This window comes from Accipiter gentilis, chromosome 17, assembly GCF_929443795.1.
Source record: "Accipiter gentilis chromosome 17, bAccGen1.1, whole genome shotgun sequence".
Lineage (NCBI taxonomy): Eukaryota > Metazoa > Chordata > Aves > Accipitriformes > Accipitridae > Astur > Astur gentilis.
The window spans coordinates 3,758,631-3,781,491 of record NC_064896.1 but is presented as its reverse complement, the minus strand read 5'-3'; the positions used below and the strand labels follow the sequence as shown (position 1 = coordinate 3,781,491).

The 22,861-nt window shown below is 45.5% G+C and overlaps 1 protein-coding gene across 10 annotated transcripts; it reads right to left on the bottom strand.

The window, feature by feature from the left end:
- Positions 1 to 11: 11 nt before the first annotated feature.
- On the bottom strand, positions 12 to 22,437 carry NCMAP (non-compact myelin associated protein). 10 transcript variants are annotated; one of them, XM_049821061.1, is made up of 5 exons: positions 18,047 to 18,065; positions 3,534 to 3,602; positions 1,517 to 1,611; positions 1,302 to 1,386; positions 12 to 787 (listed from the first exon to the last, which is right to left on the bottom strand). In XM_049821061.1, exons 3-5 carry the CDS (start codon positions 1,599 to 1,601, stop codon positions 646 to 648), a joined length of 312 nt encoding a protein of 103 aa, XP_049677018.1. In that variant the 5' UTR covers positions 1,602 to 1,611; positions 3,534 to 3,602; positions 18,047 to 18,065; the 3' UTR covers positions 12 to 645. The 10 variants fall into 10 exon arrangements, with proteins under 10 accessions (XP_049677018.1, XP_049677016.1, XP_049677015.1 ...); XM_049821059.1 differs by lacking the exon at positions 18,047 to 18,065 and adding an exon at positions 14,665 to 14,755; XM_049821058.1 differs by lacking the exon at positions 18,047 to 18,065 and adding an exon at positions 14,661 to 14,749.
- Between the last annotated feature and the right edge of the window lie 424 nt (positions 22,438 to 22,861).

Below are 22,861 nucleotides of genomic sequence, written 5' to 3'. Positions count from 1 at the left end.
TAGATGTTGAGTTCATTTGGAAATTGATAGGTTACCAAGTTTATAGAAATATTTTAGAAATACTTGAAAATAAAAGGTAACTTTTTAATCTCAAACCATACATATGTGGCATTAGAAACAGGAAAGATGAGTAAAGATAAATACAATTTTGATACTTCCTGTACTATCCATCACGTATAAAACAGACTACAAACCTGTTTCACATAAATCATAACAAGCCCAGGTTCAACCTGAGTTGTAGCTTGCACATCCAAATTTTTCTTCCAGTTTATCGTCAATCATTGCAGACCAGAAAAAGCTCAAACTCTCTGAGTAAGCAAAAGCTCCACAAAATATGAGTGTGCATCTTTTTTCCAACAAATGGGCTTGGTTTATCCAGTCTCTCCATATCCAGAGGTCTGTAAGAAGGCTCATTGAGTTTCTGATGATTTGTATGCCTCCACCAGTTGATTTCAGTCACATGCAAAGTGTCCAGACCTTTTATTTTTCCTCCCAAAGACAGAAAGCAGGGTTAATTACAATCTATAGACAAAATAAGAGCTCGTCGCTATTCCAAATGCAGCGTTGCTTTGCTGCAGAGTCCCAGGTCCACGTAAATAAGAATTCTTATCTCTCTTCTCTCACAGGGAGGATGAGCGTTCCCAGTTACCTGTTCTGCATGTGGATATCCACAGGTATGAAAGTCACTGTTGGGTGCTGGGACAGGCTGTTGCTGTTCTGCCCTAAAGCAGGTGGCATTGCTGTTTTGGTGGTTTTGGGTTCCAACTCCCGCTTCACTCTCATGCGCCTGTAAAGGTAAAAAAGAATTTGTCATTTCATGCTGGCGCATGTTGTGGTCTCTCCCATGGAAAGTTTTGGGAAGGTTCCCGCCAAAGCAGGTTATGTTGAACAGCTACTGAGAAGTCAATACAAGTGAGGATTTCATCTCAAAGACACTAAATGGCAAGTCAGTGCTTCTAGAGCAGATAAGTCTAACCCAATGCCCTGAAAGTGAGAAATCAAGCTTTTCTCTGGCAGCCTTGATGCGCACAGCAGACCTTTCCCCTGTGTCAACAGGGATCCCTACAAAGAGCTTCCATCAAGCATCCTCCATCAAGGACCTCTTTCTGCTTCCTGGCAATTCAATCACAGAACACCGACGCTGAGTTTCAGGACACTTCAATCAAGCACATTACAGTTTAGATTCTCCTGGAAATTTTCAGCAACAAATACTGAAATGGTCTGTCAGATGACAGCACACCTAACAGCAATTTTGGTTCATCTAGTCTTGTCTTAGCGAATTATAGAACTTGGCCACGTACCTGTTATATGTTTTCAATATGAGCAGAACCACTGTAAAAATAACAATCACTCCTACTACGATGGCGGCAACTATTGCTCCAGAACCTAGCAGGGAAGCAGAAAGGGGAAAAAAAGCCTTATTTACAAAGTTGTCATTGTACGGTTTGAAGTTTGCCAAGTTCAAGGTCCACTTATGAAAAAAAAAAAAAAGGTACCACCCCGCTACTTTTCTTACTTTGATAGAGACTTTGTTCTTGAGACTTTGTGGTCACATTTACTGAGAACTGAGTATTATTGATCAGTGGTGCGGCTGTCGTCATCTTGATTTGGCTACAGAAGAAAAAAAAAGAAGAGTGAGTTTATAAAATATTAACCAAAATTTGACAGTGATAATTAGGCAACTACCCGTTAAAGACTCAGAGTCTACCAAGTGCAGGCTCACTGAATTGGGGTTTTTAATATTTTCCTAGTGGTAAAAATCTGGCCCTGCTGAAGTCGATGGAAATTTTGCTAAAATCTAGTCTTGAGCAATTAGCCTTACAATATACACTGCTTAGTATTAATAGGATAAAATAAGATATAAACCCAAAAATGCATTATTACCTACACATTATTGCTGTAATACAAGTTTTGGATAAATATATGTATTTTAAATGGTTTAGGATTTTAGACTATCATCTCGAGTTGTGAGATTCAGATCACTGAGTAAATAAGCATGAAGAGTTCTGTACCCAGTATTCAGTAATATGTCTTTAAGGAAGGGAAAACAAATCAGCAAAGAAAGGTTTAAAAACTCTTTTATAGAAGAGAATTTGAAGTAGCTTCGTTCATCTAACGTGGAGCAGAAAAACAGTTTAATCCCCTAACTCGAAGCTCCAAAAGTTACATGTCAAACAACAGCTATCCCACAACAGAAAAAAACACCGCAACGTGACCATGACAGAAAGTTTACAGAGTTCGAACCAGCACCTCGCTCACATCAGTGTCATCTCAGGTCTATTATTTGAAGAGGACAAGCCTGCAAGTGGATAGCTGAAAATATGCCTGCTTCTGCATTTTGCTAGGATAAAATTGTAGATCTAGAAAGAGCAGCCTGTATATTTACTGACTTCATAAGCGTTTTCCAAATGTTTTCTAAATGTGACTAGTAACCTTAGCCATTAAAAGACTCCTTCAGTCTGAGAAGGGTGTGAATACCACTTCAAACAGACCTCTGAAACCATTTCAGCCCCCAGATTCAGAAAGCTAATACACTTAAACTATCCATCGAAAATTAAATTCTTCTTCAACACCTGATTCTGGAATTGAGTTTCCTGTTTCAGATGCTGCCCAGTACAACCAGGCAGGACTCTGCCCTGCTGTCTGTTACACTCCATTGGGATATTGTGAACATGTGGCATGTTCTTAGTAGCTTTGATTTTACAGAGCACAAGATACAGAATAGCCAGAAAACTGAGGTGCAAACGTGAAAGGCAGTCTCCCTTCCCTGCCCCTTACTGAAGCTTCCTAAAGGTTTCTGCAAAGCAGCATCCATCAAATAAAACACATGTAGTGGCAGGGTACAGATTTGATAGGCAAGGAGGGGAGAGCTCTGATTGCTCTTGACAGGCAGGGTGTTGTTTCGGGGTGGGGAGCCCAGTAGCTGAGTCAACACACGATGTGTACTTGGGAGGCTCCGCTAACAGATCTGTGAGAAATGAGAGAGATCAGTAACCAGCAGGATGGGAAGCACTCAATGTCTGCCTGGGTATGAAGGATCAGAACTGTGAGGTCGATTAATCAAATACTTCGATCCCCTTAAGTTAAAAAGGGTTGGGTTTTTTTCTTTTAATTTAAAAAACAAAAATAACTCTGTCTTGAGTCTGTAACTGGGTCATTCTCCTCTGACTGAATGATTCCTTTGTTTAGCCAAGGCCAAGTTAATTCAGCAACATGATCATCAACTGTAGCCGTAGATCTTTCCACGCTGAAAGAAATATTTTGTGTTTCGAGTTTGCCCAGCCTTATTGTATAGCACAGCGAAAGGATTTACACACGCCTTGGAAGAAATCTGTGAGAGGCACCGAAGCTTGGGTAACAGTGCTGTCCCCATCTCTTTTCCCCACCCATCCATTTGAAACCCGTGCTGATGAAGGTTGTACCATTGACAAGCAGAGGCTGAAGAGACTCTCTGTCACACTGCAGGCTGGGGAAAGCAGAGGAAGTATTTTGACTATGGACATAATTCAGAAAAAGCCACGTCCAACTTTTACCTTGTTGATCCTGACTAGGAGAGCAGAGATTCCAGATTGACGGAAGCGTTTTTTCTCCTCCTCTGGCTACTAAAATAAAAATCCCAAATAAATAAGGCTGAATATTTCGATATTAAGCCACATAATATTCATACTTACTAACTTCCATCTGGTTCAAACTACCTTGGTAATGGTGAGCTATTTGTGCATGAGTCACCTATAACTGAAGAATTTTTATTGTTGACAGTGAAACTGCCTGTTTACAAAAAGGATGAAATTCAGCCAACAGGGTGTAACATTCTAAGATGCACTTTGAAAAACGCATCGAATCTTTTTTTTTCTGCATTGTCTAACAAGTAAAGAGGTTCAAGGTCTGTCTCTCAGGCCAGGGTGGGAGGTGCCAGTCCTCCACTTTACCTACAGCAAGTCCGAGCTCCATTCCTCCCCCGTGAATCAGCTGGGTTATGCCTGACCAAGCCTGCACTGCAAGACTCAAGGACCCAGCAAAGCCCAGCAAAATCCATGGGAACCTACTGGTTTCGGGGTATTGCAGGCTGGATCCTACTCTGTTTAGAAAAACATTTGGAAAATCAGGAGTGCTCAATAAAAGCTATACAGCATGGGAAGAAGAAATGGACTTTGATACAGCAATCACAAGACATTCTTTCTTTATGACACACAGCATACACTTCCCCCTGTGCATACACACCTGCCTGGGGTTTTGAGAGCCACTAATTCCTCCGTAGTTCTCGAGACCGGGGGTGGGGGCACACACTGCTGGTTATTTTTGCATCCCCATATGATGTAGCTGGAAGTGTTTCCATAAAGTTAAGCTTTGGGCAGGTTTCCATTTAAAACACCTTTGCAGATACAGCATATAGGTTGTTTTGGCAAGCGGTAGCAATGCCCCCATTTATACAGCCTCCCTGCCCTCCCCACCCTGTCAAATTTCAAGCTGAATGGCTGTGCTCATTTACAATGAGATGGGGATTAGAGCTCATCTGTCAAGCGATCCATGCAGCACCTGGCAATTACAGGAGAGGGGTGATGGGGAACAGAGGGGTTTGAGTTTTTTCCCGGGGAGCTGGACTTTGAGAGCCAACTCCCTGCCAGGGAAGGCAGGTGCTGGTTAGGAAGACACACAAATTCAGCGCTTTGCCACCTAGAAAAAGGTCGTATTTGCATCAAGCTGTGTTGCAGGCTTTAAACTAGACACAAAATCAGCTATTGTTTCTCCAGCAGTAATATATACTAGTTTTGACCCAGAAGCTCAATTAGAGAATTAATTCATCTTTCAACTCCACTGCTGCACAGACAGCATTTTTGTCTTATATTGTGGCCAAACACAGGCTGAAAACCAGGTGATTTTTCCCTCCTTATTTATCCAGGTCTAAGGAAGAGCACTGGCTGCCAGCTCTGTGACTTGATTCCCCTCCCAAAAATGTCAACAGGTCAGGGTCTTAAGTCACAAAACCCACCAAGGAACGGGATGACAAAACCCAGCATTGGTTTGCTTGATTTCTGGTTTTCTTTCTCAGTATACTAGCCATGACTGCTGCTAGGAAAGGGAATATCCTCTAGAATATTTAGAAATAGATTGGAATTTGTCCTATTCTCTTTCCTCAGGTCCTTTTGCAAATGTAAATGAGCAGTGCCATGTGAGAACCACTTTACGCAATCAAAAGGCCACTGAGAGCTGAACTTACATGAACACTACCAGGTGCTGCAGCGTTGTGAGGAGAGGCAAATTATCAGAGGCATAAAGCATTAATTCCAACAAACAAATGCCAAGATGTCATTGAAGAAGCCCAAGAAGCAGTCAGACCCTATTAAGTGGAGGGGGAAGGACTTTCTACCATGAGTGGTAGATGTCCTCACAGTCAACTTAATCTCATATTTGTTCCCTTGCAAGAATTCCACACCACAGACTCATCACCATCTTTTATCCTGCAGAAGAAGAGGCTGAGAAGTCAGCTACCATCCACATCCACCCTCCCACGGCTCCAAAGGAGCTTTATGCTAAGGCACCTTTGTTTGAGGCTCAGCTCAGCTCACACATCAACCTAAGCAGCAAACTCACTCCCATCCAAGGGAGAATTTAATCATTCCGAGTAAGTCCAGAGTTTTCCCCCCTTCCTAAAAGTAACTGAGCTCAAGAGCAAGGACCTGGCTTGCGAGCAATCCCCAGAGGAAGCGGATGGATGCTTCAGCTCTGCTCCTGTCTCCACCTGAGCAGCCTGACCTTCCTTGTCTTTGCAGCAAGGTTTACCTTGCCTAATCGCAGTGAACACCGAGTGGTTTGAACCTGTGTGTTTCATTGTTCCCTGCTGTTTTCCAGCAGCAGGAGAATCAATTGAGCATTCATGGCACAGCTCAGAAAGGAAACAGGCTTATATTTAAGAGTGGCAAACTCAGCTTCAGCTCCCCATAACCTGGCAAACCATCCACCTTCGATCCAAACAGCCTCGCGGCAGTGCAGCCACGTGCTCCTGCGCTCACCTTCCAGCAGCATCATGAGCCATGAGAACCAGGAACATGGCCGGGGGTTTGAGGCAAACTGTAATTTCAGAAAGTAATAAAACCACAGTGTGCTTCAGTGAGATCTGAATGTGCCTGAATTTACCCTGTGAGGCTCGAAAGAGGGAGGAAGGAGGGGGGGGGGGGGAAACCAAGTTCAAAGTAGCTAGCAGGAGCTAAGGCATAAACGTGGCCTCAGGCAAACAACCCCGCTCTGTATGGAGCCTGTGTATTAGTACGTGTCCTGATGTCAGACCAGCACCTTTATATAAGCATTTGTCTCAGGTTCTGGCATGAGTTCTCCAGGTTTAGCTGTTGTTAAAACACATATTAAAAGCATTTCATTTCCTTGCCAAGACACAGAAAGTTACACAAACTGCAGACAACTCTACTGTGCAGTAGCGGCACCAAGAAAAAAAACCCCAGCAATTCTACCTGAGTGGCTTGTATCTTGAGAGGGCTAAAAAACCCCAGCTCACACAGATGACAAGAACTGAGAAGGTGAAGACAGGTCCCCAGAAAGGAATGCCCTCATTTCAAAAGCCATACCTGGAAATACGAACCAGAGAGACTTTGTCATTGACCTGCCCAGGAGCAATGTCTAAACTGGACTGTGAACTGCAGATTTCACAATTCTAATTTTTTGCCTTAAAATTCTGGGCCACACACATTTCTCCTCTCCCTCTGTGTGAATGCACTTATTCATGGGAGCTACACTAACTACCATGTTCAGCAAAATGCATTTATATCATAAAAACACTCTAGATCCTTCACGGTAGGACTGCCTATGCAGACAAGCCAGGATAGGGAAGCAAAACAAGCCAGAGGTATTTTCCCACTGGTTACAGGCCAGGATCTAAGGCACACTCGGATTAGAAGACTTGCTCGGGCACTTGTGAAATATATGTCAGAACCAGGATTTGAACTTAAGTGGAAAAAACCCACCGTGCCACCACCTGAAGTTCCTGCAGCTCAAAGCTTGCGCTGCTCAAATGTAACCTCCAGTCGGGTTACAGGACTATTCAGTGGGGCCTGTCAGGTTGAGCTCAGATGCTTGTTGTTGAATTTTTTATTTTTTAAACACCCAGATTCCCCCTCTTTCACTGACAAATATCATATGTGTCATCTAGAGCTTCCCACTAGCTCTGGCCGGTTCTCTGGGATTTCCCATCCTGGACCCAGGCATGCTTTACTGCTTCCCTAGGTTTCCAGGCAGACCCGTGAAAGTTGGGATGCATAAAACCCCCTCCATCTAGAAATGCTAAACAAAACTGAAATTTTAAACTAATATATCATCCAAAAGAAAATGGTCTGTTTAATGTGCTGTGAGTAAGGCTCTTTAAAAGACATTTACAATAAATCATTTGGTCCAATGGTTGCATTTGCAGAAGACGGAGTTACTTCATTATTTAGATCTGAAGTGATTAATTTAAGAGGAAATGGACTAACATTTTTAAAACAAAACTGCCATTTACATGCAAAGCACAGATGATATATCAGATATCAGGAGAGCTGGGAACAATTTTGCAGCTTAGTCCTGAAAGGAATGCTAGAGGTTTTCTTTTATTGGCAGCTTTTTAAAGTTATTATTAGAAGGCTCTTATTCTACCTTTTCAACGTATGACTGTGCACACACAATATGCTAAATTAACAACCTACAAGTGGTGTAATCAAAAGCTGGCAAGTAAGTCTCATGTGATCCACCTTATTATAACAAAGAGGGAAAGGTGCAATACACCGCTTGGTCTTTTTTTTGGAGAAAGGATTGCTTACTCTCCAACAACAGAACCATGTCTCAAGACGTAAAGCAAAATAATGCACAGATGGATCACACTGATTTCCAGGTTCATGAGGTGGTCTCCAAGGCTCAGACAGTGTCACTAATATCTCTTGGTTTGCACCTGCAATCAGGGAAGCCTTTTCTAATACTGCAGCACAACACACCAGTGATTTGTACCTCCTTCGGGGCTGGAGCTAGCTCACGGTTCTCTGCACTATGTCAAGATGACCATACATCATTTTCTTCATCAGATGTGCTCTTCTACCTGAAGGCTTTGTCCAAGCAGATATTGAGGGGTTTCTATCCCTTGGTATCTGGGCATCCTCCATTTCAGCCATCGCTGCAATGATTCAGTAGCTCTGCAAGTATGGCTGCACAGCTGGAAATCTGGGATACATCCCCCCGTGCAGCAAGTCCCATGCTTTCTGGAAAGGACAGGGTGAACTTCTGTATTACATTCTACAGCAAATTGCTACAGATACACCACTGCATCCCAGAAATGCTGCTTGTGTGCTAGAGGTAGCTCCCATGCACACAATTCAGCCAGGAAAATCAACATGAAGGATATGAGGGACAGCCAGTTCATAGTACAGAACAAAGCCTGAGGCTGATTCCCAGCTCATCTGGACTCAGCAGGAGCTGGAAGTCCCTTCCGTGCAGAGAGATATTAGCAGATCCATACTTCTGAGCAGCAGCTCCCACCGGTGCTTGGCAGCATAATTAAGCTCTGTTTCGAGAATCAGAAATGCAGTCTGGTGGATTACAAGACTCACCACAGCAACGGGCAAAGAAAATCCACCCGCACTCACGCACTTAGAAAGCAATGACTGTTGCAGCAGGCGCAAAGCATCACAGGAGCCCAAAGTCCACACGGGCTCCCCAAACACGACACACTCTGGACTCTTTGCTTGCAATAAGGTGCCTCTCCCTGCTGCACACTGATAAGGTCCCACGCACCGTGCGTGTTCCTGGGAGCACTCAGGTGGGGGATGCAGGAGGGAAGGATGCGCGATTAGCAGTTACATATTACCCAGAAAAAAATGATTTGGAAAGAAGAAAAATGCCTCCAGGCACCTGTATGAATCTCAGTGCAGGAGTGACTCATGGGGGAGGGTGAATGAGACTCAAGGTGACAAATTTTAGAAACCATCAATGCGTGCACTCAAATGGAAAGCAAGAAAATTAATCTGAGCTGAAACCTCGGTTAGAGTCTGGCAGCGGTCACACTACCCAACAATTTGTCTTCACTGTTCAAAGAAGTCCCAGCAAACTGCATGTTGATGGCAAATTCAGTGGAGCTGGACAAATAAACCACAAAAAGGCAGCTTGCCCTTGAGGATGGTCTGCTTCTGTTCTTGCAGCACAAAGTCAGCCCTGCTTTGTGCACGTAATGCTCTAGAAAGGGCCCTGTTACTGCAGGACTCATTTCAGCTCTTCAGCAGTATCTTTGGAAAACTCCCTACAACTTTTCAGATTCCTAGAGAAAAGAGTTTAAAAAAAACCACTGCAGATTCAGCAATATTTTTGCAGAAATTATTATCAGGCTCTGTACCTTGCTGGATCTGCCATTTACTGAAAGGTTGGAGCAGTTCAGGAGATCACACTGTTGTAGAGATCCTCTCTCACCTGGATTTTCCATCAGGGCATCTGCTTTACTCCAGGCACAACCCATAAATGCTCCAAAGCAGGAGAGAGGGGATTAGGACTGAAAGTCTGAGTGTGGGAATTGCAGTATTAACCCTTTTATTTAAAGGTCAGAAATAGGTATCTGTCTGAAAGTCCGGTATTAAATGCAAGATCCCAAATAGTTCCCAATTAGAAAGGAAGAAAGAAAAAATCCAAACAAAACCCAAGGGATGGTGGTATGGAAAAGGAATCACAGCACAGAAGAGACTGGTTTCATTTAGGGCCAAAGTCTTCAATAAATGTAACTTTAAAAACGGAGAATGTAACTACAATCACTCAGAGAAAGGAAATGCCTCCCCACTTCCAGATCAGCCCCTATTTCTGGGATATAACCCAGACTGAAGTTGTCTGAATCTGCATTCCTGCTCTGCAGTGCAAGGTGTGCTTTCTGCATGCTCCTATAGCTCCAGAGCTCCTCAGAAAAGACAAGGCAAAAATTGCTCAGGAAAAAAAAAGAACCAGCAATAGGAAACAGAGGACCATTTCCCTGCTAGTTCAGAGCTGGATAAACCCACATCTCAGTGTCATCCTGGACCTTTGAAACACCACCACTCTGGCCAGCTGAACTGCTCTGGGAGACAAAACATTTCTCTTTGCTCATCGAAACATAAGTCAAAAAACTAGATATTGCAGCAACGCTCTCCTACGAGCAGAATGTCTCCACTGAGTCGAGGACATCAGGCCCCTTGTCACCGCTTGGTATCTGTAGCTGGGCTTGGCACTTGTTCTCAGTGTGACCAGGCAGAACAGGAACACTCAAGGAGACCCTTATGCATCAGCCAGGAATCTGGAGAACCCAGAGACAAAGAGGAAAAGGCAGGTGAGAGGAGCCGGAGTGGGGCGAAGACGGTCTTGGAAATCCTGGGAACAAGCTGAATGGGGCAGCCACTGCTCCCCGTGAGCTGGTGCCCTGCGGATGCTGAGCCAGGCAGCGCAGCCAGCACATGCCTTCGGGACAGAAAGACTCTACCACTCTCTTTTACAAGAGACTAAGCAGCAGAGGCAGTTTTCAACACACTTTTTAAAACAGAGCAGGGGATGGTGATGTGCTGCTTGTTTGCTGAGTAGATCGAGTCTGACATAGCCTCCCCTTAGCCAGAGATTGAATGCAGGACAGACAGGCATTTAATCGACATGCTGAAATACCTTCCCCTGACAGAGACATGAAATAACCCTGGAGAGAAGGCTAGTAGGTGAGAAGAAATGTGTTCACACATTCTCACAGAGCAGTTCGAGAGTTTTCTCCCCAAGAGGGGCTCAGAGCTCAACATCCCACCGCCAGCCCTGGAAGTGCCCTGCCTGCAGTGGGACACACGTCCCCTCTCCCAGGGACTCGGCTCCCCCAGCCACATTGCCTGGCTATCTTTTACTTGCCACTGCAAAGCACTGCAGGACAGATGTCGCACAGCCTGGTTCTCACGGGCAGTTCAGAGAAGAGGAACTCGACGGCCCATTTTGTTTTACTGGAACAGGACCATTAGAAACCACAAAAACAATGTCAGAGCATCGTATGCAGCTGGAGAACAGCATGAAATTAATTAACATCAGTAGCACGGGGCAGATCTGGGCTCCTGCTGTGGCATGCAGATCTAGAATCAGATCCAATTTGAAAAGTTTCCCAGAGTTCAGGGAGTTTTTATATCTTGTCTGGCCAGTTCGTGTCCCTCCCCTGTAAAGGGTTGGCCGAGTTACATGCGTGCAGCAAAGCAGCTTTCCATGGTGGTTCTGACAATGAAGAACAAGAATGAGTTTTTTAGAGACACCAAAATGTATTTGTATAACCATATTGCGTAGACTTGAGTATCAGTGACCTCTCATGAAGAGCACACCCAAAGAGAAGAGGGGAACCCCAGCAAAAATGTTCTGTGCTTTGCCTAGACATATGGGAAACTTGCCTTAAAAAACAAAAGAACTGCTAAAATACTGTCAGCCGCTTGTGACAAGAGAAGGAAAATGGAGTTACCTGGAGCAAATTAAGACTCATAAGGACAATGACAATCAAAAAAAGAGACACACAAGCCAAATGCATTGAAATCTATAGCCTATCCTTCACCTTCCTTCCTAGCCAAGCCAAACTATGGCTGGAGTCCAGTATCACTTGTGACTGATTTGCCCAAACCAGGCCTGGCTTCCCAGACTAGAAAACCACTTCTCCCGGTTCTGGAGAGTTCAGGCCGGGTGCCTCCCTGGCCTTCGGTTCTCTGAACCCTTCGCTGCCTGTGGGCAAATCACTTACCCAATGGCACGTCAATGCCAGGAACAAATCCAAGGAGGAAGGCAATCCCAGATGTGCCTTCAGGCACCCCTCGCTATGTCCAGCAGAGCCAGAGAGATGGCAACAGCTATTTCTGGATTTCCCTTACACCGAGATTCCCACGGGGACAGAGCAAACACCCGTGGCTCGCACTGTGACCCACAGCAGGCTGGAATGAGTTTGCACCCTGAGCTGCCTTTCATGTTACAGAAGGGCTCTCTGCACTTATCAGCACAAACCGTAGCGCATGAATCAACCCAGCTCCTGTTTGCTGGCAGATGGGTGTTCGTTTTTCTTTTCTAAAGACAAATACATCTGCTAGGTCCAGAGTTTTGAGGCTTCTATTACAGACTAATAAGTAAATAGGAAACTTTGTCTTTCCAAGTAATTATTTGGGTTTCTACTCTGCTCCGAGCAGAAGCACGAAACAGCCACGCAGCACGCAAGGCTGCGGTGCTGCGGATCGGCACGGCAGATGATGGGCAGCCCAAGTCCCCAGTGCTGCTGTGATGATCCACGGGCTCATTTACCTTCCTCAGCCTGAGCACTGCCAAATCCCACCAAAAAGCATTTTCTTTGCAAGCCCACAGCTGAGCGGTTAAGGGCTGATATTATGTGGGATGAATCCAGGTGTGTGTTTCATCCAGGGGGCTGTCTCCATCCGAATGGGAGGATGTGATAAAGGCAGAGCCCTTTTCCTCTGCCTGCTCACCCAGCCTGGTACTTGAAGCGACTGCACCATCAACCTTGTAGCTGGGCAGGGGGATCCCCAGCTGGTAGCTGGCTCTGAGCCTCTAATGGCGAGGAAGAACAGTGACTCCAGGGCCCCTGGAATTAGGTTATAACTTTGTTTCTCCATGGAGGTGGTTGTGAAAACATTAAGCTATGTATGTCAGTGGGAAACTGGATGACTCAGACATCCCAGCAGCTTTTTTTTCTTGCTTTCCTCCTCTGTGATCTCCATTCATGCCTCATATCATCTCTCCCTGCAAGAGGCCTAACGAACACTATAGGTTTGGCTGCATTTCCCAATTTCTGTGACTCAATAAAAGCAGCACAGTCATCCCCACCACATTTTTTTCCCTTCTCCCACATCCCCAACAATAGGCCAGGTCAAGGCTCACTTGCCGGCCCCGACCAAGCCCCCTCCCAACACAGCCGCTCTTCAGCGACGCTGATCCCAGCCCGGCACAAGGGCATGAGAACCCAGCATGTGAGATATCACCCCGGGGAGCATAGGCTGCTTTGGGCAGACTCCAGCACCCTGCAGGGTGTTCCGCATTGATGGATTTACCCCGTGAGCACAGCAGCTGCTGATCTAAGACCACTGTAGGCACTCGGTGTATCACTCACAGGCTTCTCCAGCTCCTTTGTGCACTAAATCCTGACTGATTCACTGTTTATTGCCATAAGAAGAAGAATTTAGCATAACTAATAAAAGTCGCGCTTTCAATAGCAGCAGACAGATAGGAGCAGGGCTGGACAGGAAACCTTCATGAATTATTGCCAACAAGGGAGCCAGGTCTACTGCCAGTTGTGGATTGGAGTTTTAGGACTGCTGTCCTCTGCCTGCAGCTCAGCATGTGGTACAATGTACTGCCCAGCTACTGGACTGGATCTTCTGCAACTGAAGCTGTTGATCTACCAGAAAAATGCAAATCTCAGTACTGTGGTAAAAACCTCTGCAAGTTTCATATCCTTCAGTTTTTCCTATATTAAAAAATACACAGAGCATTCTGTATGCAATACAGAAATGCAACTCCCTTCACTTTGCAAACAGCAAGATAAAAGCAGTCGCAAGATTTCTTTAAGTACTGCACATGCAAACTTCTTGAATCAATGAGGCACATCCACCTCTTCCAAGAACGCTGTGTAGACAAACACATAGGCAGTGCAATACTTTATGCTTACACCCCATCCTCCATCAGAACCGTTCAAAGCCCTTGGCAAGCCCTCCGTGTCTAACCCTGGCACTCACAGCCCAGTTACCTGTCCACGCAGCAAGACAATAATTCTTATGGGGCCATGAAGTCACGGATTACTGCATTGCCTTTGTCTTCTGGTTTCTAATCACTAAATCAAACCCTCCTGCCCAAACACTCTATCCAGCACAATGTATCGCATTAGTGAAATTTGTTTACACAATACTATACTTCCTTTAACAAGGACTTCCTAGGGCATTAAATACATTAATTACCATGAAAAGCCAGAAATCGCAGTTCAAACCTTTCAGCAACTTCAGCATGTTCCCAAATAATGAAAGCAGTATAGTTTTGTTCTGTGCTGGAGACGCTCAGCGAACTGTAACACAATGCTCCAAGCTTTCTAGTTCTTTTCATGTTAAATATTAGCCTGCCAGCCCTTTCTAGTATGCCGCTCAGCAGATTGAAAAAAAAAACCCAAAAAACAACAAAAACCCCACCAACAAAACCTTATTTATAGTGCTGGGAGTGAGTAAGTCAGGACAAGAGATTCAGCATATCCCCAGTGATGAAAGGACACTGCTAGGGAGAGAACAATCTTTCAACAGCCGCGCAGACTTCTCTCTGGGGAGGAAACAACTTGCCAGATCAGTTCCAGACCCCGTACCTTGAAGGTTTCCAATTAATGAAACAACTGCTAAAGCACCAGTTTAGCAGAGAATCATACGAGGACATCTGCTCCGTATTTCTTTCTGGTTTAGAGTTACCAATAAAGAACTTTGCTGCACGTAGAAGCATTTACTGTGGTACATACGATCACTTGCACATAAACCCAGCGTAACCTCCCTGAACCGCCGAGTTCCAGCCATTTCACTGGCAGCAGAAACTAAACGCAGAGCTTTCGAGCAGAAAAATTAAACTTATACCAACTCCAGCTACATATGCATACCCAACCCTCCGCAAGCTTTTACCCACCCAGCTACCGAGACTTACAGGAGGATGCTGCGGGGTTTCAGGACCTCATCCTCGGACCGACCTTTCCCGCAGAGGCTGCGGACGGCGCTTCCCTCCCCACCGGGACCGGCGCTGGCTGGGCCCCCGCCGTTCCTTTTCCCTCCCCCGCCGGGTCGGGTCGGGGGAAGCCGAGCCCTGCCCCGTTGCGACCCGGGGAGGGGGTTCAGGGGGGTGTCGGTACCGGCAGGTGGTTCCCCCGGGGCCGCCCAGCCTGGCCCCCGGCGCCGCCTCCCCGGCGCAGGTGGGGGGAGCCCCGGCTTGTGTTGTCGTTTCCCCCCCCCCCCGTAGGAAAGAAGAGGGAGAGGAGTTCTGACGCAGAAACTCAGGCTGACGTAAAGCGAAGTCGAGCAGTTTAAGGAACAGACCCCGCTGCCCCCGCGCAGCCCCGGTACCGGGCTTGGGGGGGGGGGGAACAGCCCCCGAACCGCAGCCCCGGCCCCGGTCCGGGACTGAGGGAGAAGCTGCCGCCTCCCGAAAAACCCGAAGGCGGTTTCCGACCTTTCTGCTGGGAAGAGTGGTGTACGTCCCGCTCTCGGCACTGCCCCGTGACCGGTTCCCCACGGGGGAGGGATGTCACGGGGGGCAGACGGTACCGGACCGGGTTCACAGGGACATCTCGGACCCTCTGATGCGTGGGGCACTCCAGTGCCCAAAGCTCTTCCAGCACTTTTGGAGAAGAATCCCGAACGCATCCATCCCAAAGAGGAAACAAAATTGTCTACTCGGTAGTAAAAGGATCAAACTGGGAAGGAATCCTTGCCTTGCCTTCAACCTGTACTTAGTTGGCTTTATTCTGCATTTCCCAGTAATGAGTGGGGAAGAAGCGTGTGACCGCAGTCCCTGGCTGCATTTTTCATGTGGAAATCATGCTTACGAAAAGGGATCTGCCCCTGCCTGGGGCCTGATGCTGCTTCCACCAGAAACCAGGAAACCACATTAACAAATCTGCAGAGCCCTCTGTCTGGCCTCAATTCATGGTTTACGATTGTTGAGCTGCTGTGCAGAAGACGTTTCCCCCTCCCCATCCGGCATCTCAGCTTCCCCATGTGCACCCAGAACTAACACCACCAAGCTCCATTATAAAGCAACCTGAAACATGGATGAAGCCTGCCCGTTACAAAATCCTGCCTCCATACGGGAAGGCAGCAACAGGAGCTTCATAATGATCCATAAACATGCGCAGCAGATTTCTTGGGAAGACCAGAGTACATCACTCGTGGCTACTCAGCTTCCTTTGATGGCTGACTTCACTAGAGTGAAGGTTTGACTGTAAATGAATCTACAAATGATTGCTTTTTTCTCATTTAAACCTCTGAATCCTCGGACCAGACCTTGTCTGAGCTGGCATAGATTGCGTGGTGGGATAAGGACTTCCTAACTTCTTTTCAGGACTTTTACAAGTAACAGTTAGTCAGCTACCACTGGGTTGTGTAACAAGATGGGTTTATCTGCACGTTTCCTAATGCATTCATCAGAAGAAGGGATTTCTGCGTGCTGCTGGGTTCATAACATGCCGGTCCAGTGAAACTCTTCTGCTCCTGCCTGTCTCTCCTGTGTCATGCGGACAACGAAGTCCAGGGTGGGGGGTCTGGGCTCGCATCCTTGACCTGGAGTTTTGCTTGAGTTGGAAACTGGTAAGAGACAACCAGTGACATGAGCATAGATCCATGGTTTTCTACTATGACAGCTTTTCTTTAGGGACAGCTCTAGGAAAGCTGCAGCTCCTGGCAAGGTGAGTTTCAAAGGCTTGGTTTGTACCAGCTGGGGCAAGAGAAGTAAGGATTGCTGCAGGTCCCACACACAGCTTCACACAAGAAGTCGGGCAATGATAGCAGGCAGCTTCGTGGGGAACGGTGCATCGCTCTCCTGCAGCCTCCCCACATCCCCCATCATCCCTCCACATCAGCATCTCCTGCAGCTCCATGGGACTGAGCTTCCTCCGGCGCAACCCTGAACCTCACTTTTCTCACCCCCCAAACACGGGTGCCTTTCACTTCCAGTAGCCTGGAGGACAAAACTTGTGCCGACTGGTCTGAACGCACGTCTGCAGCCATGGAGCCCAGGTATCGCTGGCTCTGCAGAACCCCAGCACGGCACATTTCTAAGCATTTCACTGATAAGGCATTGCTAAAGCAAACCAGCTCATTAATGAATCGCTGGTGGACAGAAGCAGGGCTTGGAGAGAGAACACCGGCTTGTTATTGCTGGGTCTGTCAGAGGGAAAGACAAAAAGAAAGATCTAGAGGGCAAAAGATTTTGTCTCACAACTGAAATACTTTCAAAGCTGGAGAACCTACTCCTGCCAGAAGCTGGCAAGCAGGTACCTTCCTTGTCCACCTTTAAATTAAGCCTTCAAAGGGAGGACCAGAACTTCTCGAGCCCACAGTGGGGTTAGATAACCAAACGGAAGAAAGAGAAACCAGGAGCTGGCTCCAAAAATCAAGAGCTGATTTAAAAATCACAACATTTAGAGTAAGTATCAACATTCACAGGGATATTTCTTTCAAGTGTTCAAATCACAGTTTTTCCTTTGCAGCTATGAAGGAAAGAAAAAAACAGACACCCCCCCAAAGAAAAGGTAAGATTCTTAGACAATTTTGTTTCTTCAGAAGCTGCTGCTTTAGAGAAAGCACCAACAACCAAGACTCACAAAAGACGGCAACCTCAAGAGACCGTCCCATCCCAGGCTGCACATGCAGCCTGCAGAGAAGCTGGGATTAAAAATGAGATGCCTCCCTACCTTGCAGCTCTCAGCTTCTTCGTTTGTGAGAAATGCTTCATTTTGGGTCACTCACAAGGTGGTGGGGGAGGAGTGCCCTTGACAGATCCCGTGGGATCAAAGACGCGATGATGCAGCACTCCAAAGCATCAGATGGGAGACGGCTCATACCCAGCTGGAGCCAGGCAGCTCTTCTGCCAGGACACTCTCTTCCCATCAAGATCCAGTTATAAAAGCATTTCTGGTTTCCCTCACTTAACGTACAGCAACTCAGTTATGCAAAGAAACACGATACCTGACACTACATCTCACTGCAAATGTACAAAATCCCCTTACCATGTGCTTGGGCTTGGGGCTGTGCTTTGTGCCCAGATGAAGAGTGTTAGCATCTCAGTGCAGCATTGGCATTACACACTCTTTCTCAGTACAAGATAAGACATACTGAAAGCAGGAGATACCATTAATTCCACTCAATTCACCAGGTATTTTTGCACCCTGTGAAATAACAGACTGAAATTGCAACCATCTTATCACAGGGATGGCCTGAACATTGGGTTCACAAATATTACCAGAAAGCAACAGACCAGAACCAGGCAGGCTTTTGGGCCTCTGCATTTTTGGCTTCATAACATCTTTGGTTACCTGGTGCTTTGCGCTGGGAGTCAGAGCAGAACATCACACCCATAAATGTGTAGGTTTTCCCCAATTTGCTTATTTGATCTGGCTGAAGGAGGCAGAGAAAGGGCAGCAAACATACCCACAGCTGACAGCCCACTTGATCTAGCTCTGGAGGAGAAATACAAATACTGATCAGGTACACAAGTTTCACCACGTAAAGCACTTTGGGAGCCATTGATAAAGACATCATATATAAACCTAAACTTGCATTCATAAACCTAAACTTGCCTTGGTGCCCGTCACCGCAGCACTTGCACCAAAGAGAAAGCAACAGCCACATGTCCCATTTTAGTCCAAGTGCATATTGTAAAGTACAAACAAAATAGCACATATCAGATGTAAATACCAGTAAACAGATACTTATCTCCTAAAGAATGATTTGTGTCTTCCTAACACAGGTCTTGCTTCAGTTTGGTGTTCACAATGGACTGGTTTCTACACTGAACCCCAAAGAACAAAAACACAGAGGCTCTCTCACCAGAGTTTAGGAGTTTCAATATCCAATTATTTAGCAATTTTTTTTTTTTATAGCTACAAAGACTCACATTAGTCACTTCCAGCTAAATCCTTCTGCCTCAATCACACTAAAATCCCGTGCCAGTATCACAGCTCCTTAAAACCACAGACTGAAATCTCAGTAAGGATTACTCACCACTCATCTTTTCAAGGGAATAAATCTATTTTGATTGGTTTCTTTACAATTACCACCTCACCCTGCATAAACAAGAAAGAACATGAGGCTCTCTTCTGGGAACTGGAGTGGTATTCCAGCTGCACACTTACCCTGGGTTGTATCTCTCTAGAGAGCAGAAGAGGCTTCTTTCATCAGTGTGCACTCCTAACTTGGAAGAGGTAAAAATAGTTACATGTAAGTTAATAATAATAATAATTAATAACAGTAGTCCTAACTCAATTTAAATAGTACAAGAAAGGAGACACCAGCCACTGTGACTGTCAGGCAGCCCACATTAATGTGGAAAGAGGAAAAAGTTTTGTGTTTCCACCAAATTCCTTTCCTGTTGTCTTTGTGAATTGTTATGAAAACCAGAGTAGCAAGGTACATTGTAAGGTGTTCTCCAGATCCACTGTTCCTTCCTCCAGGATGAAACCAGAGCAAAACTCCTATGTCTGGATCTGGTGTAAGGCACAGCTGGATCCCAAACAATCCTAAACAATGGAGTCTGTACTGCTTGGCAGATCCCCAGCCCTGCACAGAGCCTACTGGGCAAGGTAAAGACTTGGTGCAAATGCTTTCTTGCCTATTTTTGCAATAAACCTTTCAGAGCATTTATGGGCTTATAGAAATACGCACAACAGGACACACCCTTACAAAGCTGCCAGGCCTTAACCTTGCTCCTCAGGGAGCTGTTGGCTGCCTTGATAAAGCTAAGATTCAGTTCAAGGTGAGTTTTGGAAAGGGACTGAAATTTTGCAGATACCCACACACACTTGGTCCCCCCTTGTCTCCAGAGTCAACAATTTCCAGGGCAGCATTTCTGCATTCCTTGAAGAGGGCTTCATGGCCTTTGTTGCCACCACCAAGAAGAAAGCGAGGCCATCTTCAGCAGCCTGGTGAAATTGTGAAGCTGGAAGATGTTGCGCATGCAGGAATTTCGTCCTAACAAGGCTCCAGAGCCTCGATGTCAACAGATACTTACTGGAAGACCATCTAATGCTTGTAATAAGCATGACTCTAGTATTAAGCACTGCCAGCCTGATCACTGACTCTGGGTCATGGCAGCACATTTTGAGTGTTCAGCTGTTTCAAAAGCGTTGCTTTCACTGCATACGATATTTTATACTAGCTCAGTCAAAGCTTGAGATAATAGCATCTGTGGGAGATGCTATTGTTTACCAGCATTTGGCATCGGGCCTCTAATTTCTCATTTTCTTTGCTCCGTTTCATCCATTACTGATATTTCCATAGATAGAAAGGATTCACAGTTTAGACAGAAAAGGAGAGGGCTCAGAGACCGAGCGTAGCTCAGCTCCTGTGCTTATGGAACTGGCGTAACATTTTGCAGCACAAAAGCTTCTCAATCGTACTGTTCTGGAGGTCAAAGGACTTCAAGGAAATAAACAGAAAGAGCGTATTTAGCATAACTTTTGCTCAGGCTGAGCTGTCAGACACCTCTGACATCAGAGTCATCATGACAATACAGTTGCATTTAGGTGCCATTGGGAGTCAAACATGGAAGGGATGAAATGAGCCAGTGAATGATTCAGAGCACCAGGAAGAACCGTAATATATACATGGCTGAAACTGTGCTGTGCGTGGCAGACACCACAAACTTCAGAGCGACAGCAGGACAAATTCAAGTGCATAAGAAGTAACAGCTCTTTCCACCCACGTGGGCTAGAGAAGAATCTCCCTAAAGTAGGAGGAGGTCTGGAGAAACTCCAACTCTGTCCAGGGCCAGTCTCCTCATTAATGCAGAGCAGTCTCTCTCTGGTGAGGACAAAACATAGGAGGCAATGCAGCTCCCTCCCCTCCCTTCAAATATTGCTAAAAAATAGTACCAAGCCTGCAGGACCATCAGCTACAACAGAAGAAGGGTTATGTTCCTTCCTTGCAGAAAACCAAGGCAGAGTTTGAAGCAGAATTCAAATCTCCTGATTCTCACTGCTTTTTTCTGAACAAGTACGGTCCCTTGTGGCAGGTATCTAAGGAGAGACAATTACATCCTCTCCTTTTCAAGTAAAACACCCTCAGAGTTTCTGTATGAAATACCATCTACATTACAAAATAAATATAGAGGGTCCCTCTGGAATGAAATGGCACACAGCAAAACAACCTAGAAAAAGCCCAGTGTAATTGCTTCCAGGCATCACAATGTGCTAACTACCCTTTCAACTATTAAAAAAAAAACCGAAACCAAACCCACCTTAATTTATTAAGTGCCATCTTTGCTACAATGCTTGAGAAGGGGTGTGAACATCTACAATGAAGCCAAGTAAAAGCTCAATAAAAGTAAATGTGTTCTCTAAAAGCCTATGTGGCAAAAGAAAGGGAGGGTGTGACTTTCCCAAGTGCTTGCTTGTGAAGTCCCTCACCAGGTCCTAAATTTATAGCCCTTATACTATTACTATAGCCATACACTAGGTTTATACGTTGTTATGTATAAAGCTTTGCTTTCAACAAGTTGTTCAGTTTAGAGGTCACCAGCCACCAATCCTGATCTTATCCCATTATCAGTGTTAGTGGAGGACCAAACAAGATACTGGGATGTTCCAGAGCAATCCTAATGAAGTCAATGAATGCCAAAGGACATAACATAACTCTGAATTAGAAACTTCAGGCCCACTTTGCAGCCTTACCAAAAACATAAGGAAGTGACATAACCTAATAATGCGCTAAGTCTCACTGAATTTATACATCCAGCTTACACTTCCAAGTAGGTTTTGTACTCCTCCTGGATCGTGAAGTCAGTTCACAGCACCACCGATTAAATTTGCAGTTTGGCTGCAATTAGAAGGGTAGAGAGCAGAGCGAATATACTGGAACCATCTTAGTAAGAAAAAAAGAGAACAGACATCTTACAACAGATACCACAACCAACTAGGAATTCATTATTATTGAGTCTAGAATTGTATGAGGAAATCAGGACTGCGGTACTGTACGTGTACCCACAGGCACACAAAAAAAAAATTACAAACTATATCTGCAAGGGACGGAACTGAACTGTCGAGATGAAGTGACCTGCCCTAGCAGAAGAGCGCATCTAAGCCAGGTTGCCCTCCCTGACCCCTGCTTGCTGTGCCATGTCACTGAAACAGGAACATGCTCATTGGCTATAGAGTTAGAAAGGACACAGAATTTGTAATTTTTTTACTTTATGTAACACCGCAAAAGAACAAATTGCCGTAAGTATCTTTCCCACTGCCTCACCCTAGTACTGCTGACATCTGGGTTTCTGTTGATACTATAGCTGGAATACATTCGCTTCACCAAAGAAATCAAACGTTCCCTTCTACAAGCCTGAATATGCCAACATGTTAAAATGCAAGAGACTTTGCTCAGAAGAGGATTTTAACACATTAATTAACATTTTAAATGCTGTGTGTTTTCTAGCGTGACTGAGCACAAATACAATTTCAAGATAAAATACATAAAGAGCAAAAGCACAAGATACCACCTGTCTCTCCATTAAGGTGGGTACCACTATACCGACACGTCGCTAATCCTGATCTTTAGGTGAAGGGCATGGAGACATTCAAACACACATTGTGCAAGCCTTCCTCAAGCTCTATGACTGATGTTAGGACACAACCCTGTAGTCACACTTGCTCAGATTTCAGCTCAGTCACTAGCTATAGGAGAAAAAGTATTTTACCTTGCTCAGAACAAAGGTAAACAGCTGCTTAAGCACACATTCCTCTGAAGTGTGAAGGACCGCAGTTCCCTCCCGCTGACTTCAGCTTCTGTCAAAGGCTCTCCGCACCTCAGGCTGACCTTCACGCGTGCAGATCGGAGCAGTCACAGAATGATGTATTGCAGGTGCCGAGTAAGCCCACACAGGAACAAAGACTCACAGATCTAGCCAGGTGTGTGCCTCCTGTTTGGTTTAATAAAGGAAATACTTCTGCATTTTTCTCCAAGGGAACAAGGCTTGGCTGTGGTCTCTTTCCACATTAAAAGCACACTGGACCATGAACACCCCCCCCCAGCAAGTTTTACACATTAAGCAGAGCAAGTAAACAAAAGCCAGTAAGTGTAAGATTTGTAAAACAATCTTCTGTTCTGGGCTAAAAAAAAAAAAATTAAAAAAAAAAATCAGT